The sequence below is a fragment of the Myotis brandtii genome, unplaced genomic scaffold (genome assembly GCF_000412655.1).
Source record: "Myotis brandtii unplaced genomic scaffold, ASM41265v1 scaffold154, whole genome shotgun sequence".
Taxonomy (NCBI): Eukaryota; Metazoa; Chordata; class Mammalia; order Chiroptera; family Vespertilionidae; genus Myotis; species Myotis brandtii.
In genome coordinates, this window is record NW_005355584.1 from 10,484,804 (window position 1) to 10,499,462 (window position 14,659).

At 37.8% G+C, this 14,659-nt stretch overlaps 2 protein-coding genes across 4 annotated transcripts in view; one reads left to right on the forward strand and one right to left on the reverse strand.

The window, feature by feature from the left end:
• The window catches only part of USP14 (ubiquitin specific peptidase 14 (tRNA-guanine transglycosylase)), a 39,059-nt gene extending 24,917 nt beyond the window's left edge, over nt 1-14,142 (forward strand). Inside the window, exons 11-16 of one of the 2 annotated variants that reach the window (XM_014535946.1) lie at nt 3,919-3,984; nt 4,140-4,232; nt 5,339-5,467; nt 9,935-9,995; nt 10,380-10,487; nt 11,130-11,851. In XM_014535946.1, coding sequence (XP_014391432.1) covers nt 3,919-3,984; nt 4,140-4,232; nt 5,339-5,467; nt 9,935-9,995; nt 10,380-10,487; nt 11,130-11,281 — 609 coding nt within the window. In that variant the 3' untranslated portion in view covers nt 11,282-11,851. Of the gene's footprint in view, nt 1-3,918; nt 3,985-4,139; nt 4,233-5,338; nt 5,468-9,934; nt 9,996-10,379; nt 10,488-11,129 lie in introns of both variants that reach the window. The other variant, XM_005861608.2, reaches the window with a different exon arrangement.
• THOC1 (THO complex 1) overlaps nt 14,055-14,659 on the reverse strand; it is a 28,485-nt gene continuing 27,880 nt past the window's right edge. Inside the window, exon 19 of one of the 2 annotated variants that reach the window (XM_014535944.1) lies at nt 14,055-14,454. In XM_014535944.1, the coding sequence (XP_014391430.1) occupies nt 14,159-14,454 (296 nt within the window). In that variant the 3' untranslated portion in view covers nt 14,055-14,158. The remainder of the gene's footprint in view (nt 14,455-14,659) is intronic. The other variant, XM_014535945.1, reaches the window with a different exon arrangement.

Here is a 14,659-nt window from a genome sequence, read left to right on the forward strand (position 1 = left end):
AAAAAAAAAAATATATATATATATTTTTATTGATTTCAGAGAGGAAGGGAGAGGGAGAGAGAGACAGAAACATCAATTAGGAGAGAGAATCATTGATCTGCTGCCCCCTGCACACCCCCAGTGGGGTTGGAGCCCGCAACCTGGGCATTTGCCCTCGACCGGAATCAAACCCGGGACCCTTCAGTTCACAGGCCAATGCTCTATCCACTGGCTAGGGCTCATTTTACTTTTTAAAATGAACTTATTGGGGTGACATCTTCTATATATATAAAAGGCTAATATGCTAGGTGTCCGACCATACGACCGGTCGCAAAGACGCGCACTGACCCCCAGAGGGCAGACGCTCAATGCAGGAGCTGCCGTTGATGCACACTGGTCATTTACAGAGAAATGGCACTGTGGACCTGGCGCCCACAAAGCAATACTTGGTTTCCCCCAAATGGGACACAGGCCCCGCCACCACCCTGGAGTGAAACCCACCAAATCGCAGCCAACTCTGCTGAGACCCCATGGCGCAAAATGCAGCCCACAGCCCAGTCCAGCCTGGAAATGATGGCCGTGGGCGCTGGGTAATGATGTCACATGGCATTGTTCGGCTTCCTCTCCCTAGCAACTAGCTTCCTTGCAGTTTCTTCAGTCCAGGAACACAACTTGCTTTATAGCCAGGTGCAAACATTCATTAGCCGGAAAACGGAGATTTAGAAAGCTTAGAAACTTGACCCAACTGAAAAGAAGTAAAAAATGTTGGACCTTGAAAATGACTTCAGGTTTTCTCACTGCTCAGAATAAAGTCAAACACTGCTGCAGTTAAATATTTTACCCTTTGTTCTCCCTGCGTGATCTATAATAATCTGCTTCGTGTTGATATTTACTGCTGTGTTGCTGACAGTTACGTGAAAGAAGTTGGAGTGCTTCACTGGGCTGGAAAAAGTTTAGCTACATCAGAAAGCAGGTCTAATTAAACAAGTTTATTCTGTATATACAAAAGGCTAAGTTGACTTGCGCATGTGCGATACATATAAAGCTCTCGTTGGTGCTAGTTGTACGTCTGTGTTGCGATCTGTCATTGTTGATTGTGAATTTGGTTGACACTTCTATAGAAAAAGGATGAATAGTGACATTAAAATATTTCTCCTAATTAATTTCCTCTCAATGTGCATGAATTTGTGCACTGGGCCACTAGTTGATTAATGAAATTATATAGGTTTTACACATACAATTCTTTAATATATCATCTGTGTATTGTATTGTGTGTTTGCCACCACAAATCAGGTCTTCTTCCATCACCATTCATTCCCCCTTTTAGTGCTAACTTTTTTTAGTATTTTTTTATTGACTTAAGAGAGGAAGGGAGAGGGAGAGATAGAAATAACAATGATGAGACAATCACATAGGTACTATTATCACCATTTACAAGTAATGCCCAAAGGGGATAACTACCTTATCCAGTGTCACACAGGCTCTAAAAAGTAGATATGATCATTAAGATATGCTTAATGGACAAAGGCTTTCCCACATTGGCTAGATTAATAGGGTTTCTTTGAAATCATAAGTAGAGGAATGCCATAAAAGAATTTATGGAGAAACCAAGATGGCGGCATAGGTAAACACCTGAAATTGCTGCCTCGCACAACCACTTCAAAAATATAACTAAAAGACAAAACGGACATCATCCAGAACCACAGGAAGGCTGGCTGAATGGAAATTCTACAACTAGAAGGAAAGAGAAAAGCACACTGAGGCTCAGAGGAGGCTCGGAAGTAAAGTGCAGAGGTATGGAGGCACATGAGGAAAGGGCTGGCAACTGAGGACGCAGTTGTCTTTTTCAGTTGGGAGGGAATCACAAGCTCCCGACTGCTCTGAACTCCACTTCCTGGCGCGTCTCTGGGGACCCTGACTCATACGGGGAGAAACTGGACTGTCTGGCATCGGGCGGAACTCAAGGGCGGCTTTCTCTAAGAGGTGCTTGCAGCGATTACCACGGGACACTGAGACCTGGGGCCTCTTAGGGTAGGGCTGAGGATCAGCCATAGCTGTTTGCTCTGCCCTGTTGATTCCCTGAGACCCCGCCCCACCCAAGCTGTGCACAGAGGCTTTTGCATATGAATGGCCTGGTGTTTGCAATATAAAATTACCTAATAAACTGCAGCTGGGTCAGAGAGACCCAGAACATCCAAAAGAAGGCCCAAGGCCCCACAGCAGCTTGCATTGCTTCACAGCTGGGCCTTATCTGGGCACCTCCAAACCCCAAAGAAGAGGAATCTGCAGATCTCTCCGTAGCTCCTGCTGGGTAGCCTCAGGCAGAGGCTAGATTAGCACCTCCTTAGAGATCCAAGTGCCTGTGTCCCCAGTGGTCAGAGTGGGACCATCCAGATTACAACTCCTCAGATCCATAAGGGACACACTCAGGGGGCAGACTCAGTGAGCACCAAAGCCCCACTGAAGCAAGTCTTGCCCCATAAGGGTGTCTCCAGCACAGAAGTTCTCCCACTGTAGACACAGCTGATTGTCACAGACAGTTGGTCTGGAGGTCAATTCCTCCCAGAGATACCAACAACAATCAAGGCTTAACTACAACAAGACTGTGCACAGAGCCCACAAAGGGGTGCACCAAGAGTGTCCACCTCAGGTAATTGGGGAGGCTGAGCCACTGGGCCCTATAGGACACCTAGCACACAAAATGAAAAAAGAATCCAAAAATACGAAGATAGTGTAAGGAGCCTCTGGGACAACTTCAAGCGTACCAACATCAGAATTATAGGGGTACCAGAAGAAGAGAGAGGGCAAGATATTGAAAACCTATTTGAAGAAATAATGACAGAAAACTTCCCCTACCTGGTGAAAGAAATAGACTTCCAAGTCCAGGAAGCGCAGAGAACCCCAAACAAAAGGAATCCAAAGAGGACCACACCAAGACACATCATAATTAAAATGCCAAGAGCAAAAGACAAAGAGAGAATCTTAAAAGCAGCAAGAGAAAAAAAGTCAGTTACCTATAAGGGAGTACCCATACGACTGTCAGCTGATTTCTCAACAGAAACTTTGCAGGCCAGAAGGGAGTGGCAAGAAATATTCAAAGTGATGAATAGCAAGAACCTACAACCAAGATTACTTTATCCAGCAAAGCTATCATTCAGAATTGAAGGTCAGATAAAGAGCTTCACAGATAAGGAAAAGCTAAAGGAGTTCATCACCACCAAACCAGTATTATATGAAATGCTGAAAGGTATCCTTTAAGAAGAGGAAGAAGAAGAAAAAGGTAAAGATACAAATTATGAACAACAAATACACATCTATCAACAAGTGAATCTAAAAGTCAAGTGAATAAATAATCTGATGAACAGAATAAACTGGTGAATATAATAGAATCAGGGGCATAGAAAGGGAGTGGACTGACAATTCTCAGGGGGGACGAGGTGTGGGAAGAGACTAGAAATAAATCATATACCTATGGATAAGAACGGGGGGAGGGGTGCTAAGGGCAGAGGGGGGTTGGGAACCGGGTGGAGGGGAGCTATGGGGGATAAAAAAGAGGAACAACTGTAATGATCTGAACAATAAAGATTTAATTTTAAAAAAGACTATGTAAAATGCAGTATAGACTCAGAATCTGAATAACATTTGGGTTATAGTTTTAAAACTTTAAACATTATGTTTTATATTTCAACAAGTTCACACCAGTATACATTTTTACATTCCAGTGATTTCACACAAGTATAAATTTTTTTATGCTTTCTGATGCCTTTTAAAAACTGAACCATATCTAAAAATAAACATCTTCCCACATTGTCTTCATTCAGATTATTTCTCAGTGGTATAAACCCATTGTCTATTAACGAATTAAAGGTGTGATTCTATATTGTGGAAAAAATAATTTTTTAAAACTAATGTTTGGTCTTCTATTATGTTTTTTTCCAGCGACTTCAGGAAGAAATCACTAAACAGTCTCCAACATTGCAAAGAAATGCTTTGTACATCAAATCTGTAAGTTGTTCATTTCTTTTGAAATAGAATTCCATTTTGTTAAGAGTTTTCCACTTTATTACTGTTGCCCAGTCTTTGTTTTTACCAGACCAACGAACTAAAAACTTGTGTGGCATATTCATGTAAGATGATTTCTTTCTATTTTTTCTTCTCAGTCCAAGATCAGCCGGCTACCTGCTTACTTGACTATTCAGATGGTTCGATTTTTTTATAAAGAGAAGGAATCTGTGAATGCTAAAGTTCTTAAGGTTAGTGTAACAAAATTTTCAGTGTAACAAAAAGTTATTCTTTGAAGGCAATTCCTAACTTACAAGACAATTCATAACTTACAGTAGGTTTCTTTAGTACTTTAGGGATAGTTAAATTTTCTTTAAAATATTACAAATAGGGAAGTTATTAACAATAGCCAAGTGGTTTTTAATCAAGATATGCATTGGAATTACCTATTGTTTTCTTTATTTTAAATCATACACATGTCTGGCTTTTTCCCACCCCCCAGATTCTGATTAAGTGGGGCCTAAGGTAGTACATTTTAAAAAAGATTCCTAGAGAATTCTGATGGATGCCCTCCATTTCCCAGAAACACTGCACTAGATCAGAGATCCTTATCCTTGTAGGTTTAGGGCTGGGGGTGGGCTCCGGTGCAGTATAACACACTGCACTCTGTTCTGGGCAGTTTCTTTCATTCAGGTGAAGAGAATGTTAAATTATTGGTGCCCAAAGAGTACTTACATTGAAATCGGTTGATGTAGGAGCCAGCCATATGATGTAGCTGTTTCATTGAACTGTATAGCTCTGCTATATATCCAGAGTTCCTGATCTAGCCTGTTGAGCTGAAAGTCATAATACATTTTCAAATATACTTAGTGTTATGTTAGAAGGTTGACTATAGTTGCAGTATCTACTAGTGTTCACTTCATATGTTAATATTAGTTACTGAACTATATCACTATTGTTTCTATGTGAAATTGTATTTCAAATTATAGGCAGAAGTGACCCCATTTGTAAATTGACTCCTCTGATGATCTCCGTTATTTTCACAACAACTGGTTTAATATTTCTAAAATGCTTCTTTGTTATATGAAATTTGGTAACTCCTCTGTGGTCAGTTTCATGGGTTAAAATGTTTAATGGAAAAAAAGTTTAAAATTTATCTTACCTTGAAGTTACTACCAGATTGAAAATAAGCACTATGATGTTTCTAACTGCAAAGATTTCCAAGTAGTTTTTACAGATTTTATTTTCAACTTTATTTGAATTATGAAAGCACTACTTTAAAAGTGTGATAGATATTTTAAATAACTACCTTGGTAAGTCTGTCTACATATTTTTTTTCTTTTTGATTTGTATATAGGATGTTAAATTTCCTCTCATGTTGGATGTGTATGAACTATGTACACCAGAACTTCAAGAGAAAATGATCTCTTTTCGATCAAAATTCAAGGATCTAGAAGATAAAAAAGTGAATCAGCAGACAAAGACAGTAGGTTCTTATTGCTGATTTTTTAATCTTAATATTTTAATCTTCAACAATTACTTTGTATTGTTATTTATTGTAGAAATGGATGAGCCTGTATTTTATTTAGCTCATATACAAATCCCACATATATTGGTGTAAGCCTTTAAAGTTTTAGGTGTATTTAAGCATATGAAAAAGAACTTTAGTTATGGTAAAGTGTTCTTTATAGTAGAACTGTGGGCCCAGTGCACGAATTCGTGCATCCTGAAAGGAATTGTGGGCCACAAGGCTGCAGTGGGCACAGGGGCAGGTCTCGGCCCATCCTTCCTGCCCCTGCTCGACTCCTCCTGCAGTGGCCCCTGGTCCCCTGTCTGCCGGTGGCCCCGCTTCTGCCACTGCCAGCCCCGCTCGCACCTGCTGGCGGCGTGGAGCGATTGGGACCTGCGCTAGCAATGGGTGCGAGTGGGGCTGGCACCATCAGCAGGTTCGAGTGGCGGCTGCTGCCCCGATTGCCCCTCAGGAGAAGGGGGAGGCGGAGAAGCCCTCAAGAGGGATTGGAGCCAGCAGTCGCCTCTCCCACCCGCTGAGGGCACCAAGGGATCGGGACCGGTGCTGGGCGCTGGCAGTGGGTACGAGCAGCGGCTCCAGCATCAACTGTGGGTGCAAGTGGGACCAGTGCCAGCAGTGGATGTGAGCGCTGGGTGGGAGGCGCAAAGAATTTTCAGTAACCACCAGAGGTTTGCCCCGATGATAGTGACTGGCGCCCCACCTTGGTCTGGCACCCCCACTCACCTGCTCCACCATCCCGCTGCGGCTGACGCCCACCATGTTCCGTGCTCTGCCACCTGCTGCTGACGCCTGCCATGTTTCACACGCACCCCCCTGGTGGCCAGTGCATGTCATAGAGACTGGTTGTTCGGTTGTTCTGCCATTCGGTCTATTTGCATATTAGGGTTTTATATATATAGATAAGCTTAATTTCTTTTCTCCTATAAACTGCAGCTTATATTTCTTTTCTATATATCTCCTTACAGCATATATAGAAAACCTTGCCTAGATTTTCAGAGTATTTTATTATTTTCCTTGCAAGGCATGGAATTATCTCCATTTTTGTGTGTCGAAGTGGTGGTATAAAATATTGATTGACTCATTTATGCCCACTGAGAAAACTAACTGCTGCTGATATGCTTGTTACTGCTAAAATTATAACCATATCAACTTTATATTTAACAGATTGTTATTTTGGGTTTATGTAAAGTATACCTGAGTTACTATATATTTGATTTTTTTTTCCAAAATGAAAAAGATATTTCCTGTTAATAAAGATTTTCAGTGTGATATTGTAATATGTCAAATTTTAAATTCACCCAGCCGGTGTGACTTGGTGGTTGAGTGTCAACCTCAATCACCCAGCCACACCGTGAAGGAAGTCACAGTTCAATTCCTAGTCAGAGCACAAGCCCGGGTTGCGTGCTCAATCCCTAGTATGGGGTATGCAGGAGGCAGCCAATTAGTGGTTCTCTCTCCCTTCTTCTCTGAAAGATCTTTCTTGGCCTAATTTAATGAATTTCTACTCTTACACTCCTTTTTTCTGCTTGCTTTGTGTTTATTTTGCTCTGATTCTTAAGGTAGGGGAGCTTAGTTTTTATTTCAGACTTTTCTCTATTTTCTAAAATAAGCATTTAGGGCTATAAAATTCTCTCTCAGCAGTGCTTTCAATATGTCCTTCAAATTTCATTATATTGTACTTTCATTTTCATTCTGTTCCTTGTATTTTTTTTCATGTATTGCCCTTCAGACTTCTCTTTGATCTTGAATTATTTAGAACTATCTTGTTGACTTTCTAGATGTTAGAAAAATTTTCTGCTATCTATTATAGATTCTAGTTTGATTCCATTGTAGTGAAGAACATACTTGTGATATTTACATTTTAAAAAATGTGTTGAGGTTTGCATTAGATGCTTCAGGATGTGATCCAGCTTGTACACTTGAAAAGAATGTGCATTCTGTTGTTGAGTGGAGCGTTCTATAGATACTGGTTAGATCCAGTTGTTGCGGTTTTTTGTAACCTGGCTGTTTTTCTGTCTAGTTCTATCAGTTGTTGACTGTGGAGTAGTGAAGTCCTCAACCAAAATTGTGCAATTGTGTGTTTCCCTATTCAGTTCTGTCAACTTTTTTTTAAAAAAAATATTTTATTGGTTTTTTTTTTTTTACAGAGAGGAAGGGAGAGAGATAGAGAGTTAGAAACATCGATGAGAGAGAAACATCGATCAGCCGCCTCCTGCACATCTCCTACTGGGGATGTGCCCGCAACCCAGGTACATGCCCTTGACCGGAATCGAACCTGGAACCTTTTAGTCCGCAGTCTGACGCTCTATCCACTGAGCCAAACCGGTTTCGGCAGTTCTGTCAGCTTTTGCTTTGCATGTTTTATAGCGCTGTTAATTGGTGCATATACATTTAGGATTTTTTTTGTCATCTTGGTGGAGTGAACCTTTCATTATGCAATATTCCTCTCTGTCCCTCATAGTTGTTTTTTTTTGCTCTGAACTCTACTTTATCTGATTAATATTGCCACTGCTGCTTTCTTTTTGTTACTGTTTGCATGATCTTTTTTTTATTCTTTTACTTTAAAGTTTCCCATACTGTTTTATTTGAAGAGTTTTCTATAGATCTTATTGATCGTGTATAGTTGGATCATGTTTTTAATCTACTTTGTTAACCCCTTTTATGTACAATAATTTACATTTATGTTATTATTGATATGTTAGTGTTTAAATCTATTTTATATTTTCTTCAGTATTTTCTCATTTTTGTCTTGTCTTATAGATTACATGCACATTTTCTTTTTAAGATTTTTAATTGATCTTTAGAGAGGAAGGGGGAGGGGAGAGAGAGAGAGAGAGAGAGAGAGAAAGAGAAAGAGAGAGAAGCATGCTGCCTCCTGCATACCCCCTACAGGTTATCGAGCCTGCAACCCGGGATATGCCCTGACTGGGAATCGAACCAGCAACTATTGGTGCATGGATGACTCCCAACCAACTGAGCAACACTGGCCAGGGACTGAACATTTTTTTAGAATTCTAGATTGATTTATGTATGATATATTTAAAATGTATTTCTTTGCATAGCTTTTTTTGGGTTGCTGTAGGTATTACATTATATACAGTTGACTCTTGAACCAATGTGGAGGTTAGGAGTATAGTAAAAAATGCATGTGTAACTTAAGTTGGTCCTCTGCATACACATTCCCAACCACCAGTTGACACTGAACAGTGCTCGTTTGAACTGTGCAGGCCAATTGAAAACAAACTGCATATAAGTGGACCTGCACAATTCAAACCCATGTTATTCAAGGGTCAGCTGTATATGAAAAGGAATGGTTGGCCTAATTGTACTTTTTTGTTGTAGTGTCCTTTGATTTCTTGTTATTCTAGCTATATTTAAACTGCTTGCATTGTCTTCATTTCTATTAGAGTTTTCAAGAATTTTGTTCTCCTATGCCTATATAGGTTGTTTAATTTTTTTGTATTGCACATGGAAATGGGTTGATGCAGGAAGTTCCCACTTTAAAGATCCTTGTCTAAAGTAGTAAATCATGCTTCTTTTAATATAGGTAAATATTTCTGAATTAAATATTTGTTTATTTGGGCCAAAGTAGCAGGTGACCATGGCTCAATAGATTGAATATTAATTGCAATAATTTAACTTCTGTTATTTTGAGGCAGCTTTTTCTTTTCTTTTTTTCCCCCTTACATGGTTTGATAGTATTTTGGTAAAATAAAATTATAAAATTGGGTTTTCCTTTACTACCCTAGAGCACTGTTCATCTGTATTACTATATTCACTGGTACACTCTCTAGTGGTTTAACATTGATCCTATAGTCAGAGGGTCTGTCATTAATACATAGAAGATTTTATATTATTAAAATGTAGGACCTTTGGGTTTCCAATTTTATGTTAACTGTAGTTATATCATTTTAGTAATTTGTAAGGCAGACTAGATTTTGTCTTTGTTTTGCCTCATGTGTAACTTAAGTTGGTCCTCTGCACACACATTCCCAGCCACCAGTTGACACTGAACAGTGCTGGTTTGAACTGTGTTACAAACCGCATATAAGTGGACAGTAAATATTTGTGGAAATGAATATAGGTATACACCACTTTGCACAAGTTCTCGTTATGCAACTTCACTTTTATGAAAGACCTACCCTTTTTAGCAAACTGAAAGAAATCTGAAGAGGAATTTTGTTTTTATGAAAAAAGCCATTACCATGCTTATGTAGGTCTTTTGCTTTTTGTAAAAGTAAAGTGGAATAATGTGAACTTTCTGAAAGCAGGGGATACTCTTCGCTTTATATATGCCAGTTTGGCTTTTGAAAGATTTCATAGGCACGCTACTTTCAGATACTGGGGAAACGTACTCTCATTGAGAATGCAAATTTTATTTTTGATATCATGGTCTAAAATTAAACATTTTTTTCCCTTCAGAGTGACAAAAAGAGTAGTCCCCAGAAAGACGTTAAGTATGAACCCTTTTCTTTTGCTGATGGTAAGTGAATCTTTATTTCAATTGTGGTGTGTGTGTGTGTGTGTGTGTGTGTGTGTGTTTTAAGGTAAGATGACTGTCTAGTCACATAACTTTTTTTTTTAGTTATCATGCTTTAACAAAAGTCAGGGTTCTTGAAATCTAATTTATCTCAATATGACATACAGTAAAAATCACTCTTTTTAGCATAAACTACTATGAATGATACTTCTTAAAACATCTTTCATGAAGCCTTAATTTTGGATAGTAGTATCTTACTGGATTCTAATAGTAGAATAGTGCTTCTCTAGGCTAAACTTCAAAACATAGTTCTTGCTTGTTATTTGGTTTTAGAAAGAACATGTCTGTTTATTTGTCTAATATTATTGAATTTACATCTTCCTTTAGACATTGGCTCCAATAATTGTGGATACTATGATTTACAAGCAGTGTTAACACATCAGGGAAGGTCTAGCTCTTCAGGTCATTATGTATCATGGGTGAAAAGAAAAGAAGGTAAAGATTCTATTTTTTTTTTCAGTTGTTACATACTATTTTAATAGTTTGCTTAATACAAATTTTATAACAGTGGTTCTCAAACTTTTCGGTTTCAGAATCCTTTTACACTCTTATATTGAGAACCTTCCCATTTTGTTTATGAGGATTATGTTTCTTTACTATAATAGAAATTAAAACTGAGAAGTAAATTTATTCATTCAAAACTGACAGTAATAAACCAATTACATAAATAATATTTAAAAAATGAAAATCATAATTTTTTCCCAAACAAAAAAAAGTGGCAAGAAATGGTATTGATTTACATTTTTATAAGTCTTTAATAGGAGACAGCTAGATTCTCCTAATTATTTCTGCATTGTCTTTTGCTTTATCATACGTTGTGTAGCCTCAGGAAAATTCCAAAGTACACTTGAGAGAATGAGGGGGGAAAGGTACTTAATGCTTTAGTAGTGTTATGAGAATAGTTGTAACCTTCATGGAACTCCTGAAATGGTTTTGAACCTGAGTAGTCCCTGGATCATGCTTTGAGAACTGTTGCTATGGTAGATGGAATACTGCTGTGCGTAAAGTACCTTTTTTGAAATGGAACTCTGAAAAAATTGTGAATGATTTTAATTTCATTTTCCTCTCGTTCTTTAGATGAATGGATTAAGTTTGATGATGATAAGGTCAGCATTGTGACACCAGAAGATATCTTGCGGCTTTCTGGTGGTGGAGACTGGCATATAGCTTATGTTTTACTCTATGGGCCTCGCAGAGTTGAAATAATGGAAGAGGAAAGTGAACAGTAATCTTCATTTTAGCTATTTATGCTTAGGTGTGAAATAAATGTTATTTGTTGATCATTTCTATAATCCAGAGCTTTAGAGGAAGATATATAAGTGGTTTTGTTTTCCCTCATATGGAACAAAGGGCAGAAGCAGACCACTCTGTGTGTCAACGTAAAATACTGCAGAAAAGAGAAGCCTTTGGACTGTGCTGCTCTGTATAAAGGTGACAGGAAGAAATTTTTTAAAAGCTTATTTCTTGCATTAATTTTTTAAAATTCTGAGTTGAAATGCCTTTCAACCATTATCTTCTGTGATAATTTTCCCTGCCTTTTTCAGCTCAATATTCAGCAATGAAATGTTTATTGCACACCTATTACTGTTTTGTTGTTCTTGCATGGTTCAAACCACAGGTAATTTCCTTTGCCTTATCTAACAAATTCTGCCAGGAAGATGGAAAGGAAGTGTTGCTCTCATTGTGCTCTCAGTGCTGCTGTCCACATAGCCCATGGAAACATGGATACAATCAAGTATTTGTCCAGCCTGATTGTTGCTGGCTTTTCATGACTTTAAAATAAATTGTGATCAATAGTACATTTGATTATACATTTATTACTGTCTCTCTGATGTACTATGGTTTGTACATTTAACTCTGCAATGGCTTTGTAGTAATCAACCTTTAAAGGATGTTGACAGGCTCTGGTTGCTTATTTTTAGAAAATAGGGATATTTAATAAAAAAAGAAAAAGAGGGATTAACAGTTTTTGACCTCAAGTCTTGTCTGTTGAGTTGGCTGAAGTTCCAATATGTTAACCCTGATGGTTAGTTTTACTCTGCTGTTAAGCATCCATTTAAAAACGTTATCTTTGCCTGTTAGTATTATATTGTTTAAAAAGAAATACAAAGTTGTAAGAGCAATGGAGTTTTTTGGATGCTGAATGCAGCATTTATCAGTCAGATCTGTCCTTTGGCTCAGTTATTTTTATACTTCTGTCAGTTCCCAAAAATCTTAATGTCTATTTCACAGCTTAATATCAGTGATTTTTCTAGTGGTGGTTGGAATATCAAGAGTATGAGGTATTTCAATATAGTAGGTTTAATATATTCTAATTAGTCAGTTCCTTATCTTTGTCTTAGGAGCCTTGATTGTTAGAGAAAGGATAGATTATTACCAAATTTGTCTCTGATTTTGAGTTGGGTATTTATAATTAAGTTTTGGGGATTATCATGAAATCTCATCTTTGCTTACTCTCGTTTTAATGCTCTGCAGAGCACAGACAGCACTGATAACCAGTAGATTCCTTAAGAATAGTGGCTATTTTTGAGTTTGTGAGAACTCTAGGGGACATAAAATAAGTATTTCAGGGAAACTTTATTTGTATATAGCTTCTTCAGCTAATCTCTAATTACTTGAATTATTGGCAATCAGTACTTCCTTTGCTTTGAGGGAGGGTGCAGAACAGGATGGGGAAAATGAGACCATAAGAATTGTGATGTTTTTTATATATTGGTATGCTGCTTGTAATTCTGCAGTGTTTTTATTCACTGTTATATTTGACCTGAACAATTTTGAGGACATAATTTAGCAATTAAAATTTAGATTTTTTCTGATTTGCAGGATGCTGTAGCTACTAGAGATCAGGTGAGGTAGATTTAGAACAAAGTATATAAACCTTCTATAGAATTAGAATTTTTAAATTGTAATTCCTTGTCATTATAAAAAAAACTTTATTTCATTTTATTTGATCCAAAAAGCATTATTCCAAAGATAGTTTAAGTATAAGAAATTAGACTTATACCAGTGTTGTTTTAAACTAATAAGGCTGTTTTAGAGTTCAGCCTTGCATGTAGGGTCTTTGAGAGTAAGCAAGAAAAGGTCTTGACTCCTGAGTGTGCCTTATATGCGGTGCCACTAGCACGACGCCCTTTTGATACTAGAGCTGTGCTGTATACTGTTGGACTAGCTAGTGAAGTTAAGCCCAAGCAAGAACATTTATTGTATAATGTGCATTTAGTAGTTGTTGTTCTGGATTCAAAACAATGATAACAATCTTAGACCCCTAAAGGATAATGCTTATGTGGGGACAGGAAAAAGAGATAGTTCTGTCTCCAACCATTACTAACTACCTAGTGCTTTGCTGTTTACAGGGTGCTTTCACAGACATCTCATTTGAACTTCACAACAATCCCTGAGCAATGCATCCCTATTTTAATGACTTGAGAGGTTAATTTTTATAAGGCTAAAAGAACTAGGTTTTAGACTTCACCCCATTTCTTTTAAAGTTGGGGGTCAGCAAACATTTCCTGTAGTGAGCCAGATAGTAAATATTTTAAGCTTTGCAGACTATAACTTTTTTGTTGCAACTACTTAATTTGCCGTTGTAGCAGGAAAGAAGCCATAGACAAAACCTAAAAAATCAGTATGGATGTGTGATTAAATTTTACTTATAAAACCAAGTGGTAAACGGACCATTGTTTGCTGATCCTCTGTTTTAAAGCATGAAACTAGAGCAGCCATATGGATTCAGAAAGTCTTATTTTGGGATTTTCAGAATAGCAAGTTAAATTTCATAACTGCTAACGGCATGCAGAAACTAATTTGGCATAGTGTATTTTAAGAAACACCATGCCTCTAAATATCACTTATTGACTTAATAACACATTTAACAAAAATATATTGTGGTCATGTCACTTTGGCCATTTTTCCAACCTCCTACTCCCTCCTCCCAAGACCTGACTGAGGTCAGTTATCAAGAGCCAATATGTGTTTTGTTCTTGGAATACCAGCCAACTGTACAACTGTTATAAAAATGTTTATTGTTTACCAAAACCAGTGGACCTCTTAACAAATGCTGCTTGGTAACAAAATCTTATCACAGTTTTAATAAAAAAAAAAAAAAGCTAACTATTTGTCTCATTGTCATTAGTTAGACTTTCTGCAAGGTCACTTAATCCAGACTTATTCAGTGCATTAATCAGATTCTCAGGCGTTGCATGGACTCCCTCTTGATCTTGCCAGGCAACTAGTAACTGCCTAGCTCTCATCTTCATGTCTTCACTATCACACTCAATCTGTCTAATTTCCGAGTCTTTCATTTCCAAGTAGGGAGCCAGAATCTTCCATTGTTCACCCAATTTGTTGGCAAATATCTCTATTTGTTCCCCTGTTACAGGTTTGTCTCGGCGAGCATCAGGGCCTAGAAAACACAAGAAATGTAAATTATGTACCAAGTATGAGGACGTCTACAACTCAAAGTATACAACAGAAATGGGAAGATATGGGGCCACCGAAATATTAATCCCCTTTAATAACCTTTATTTTAAAAGTAAAACAGTTCCTTTTTATATTTTTCCATGGATTGAATACTGTTCTTATGACCATTAGGAAATCAATTTTAAGTT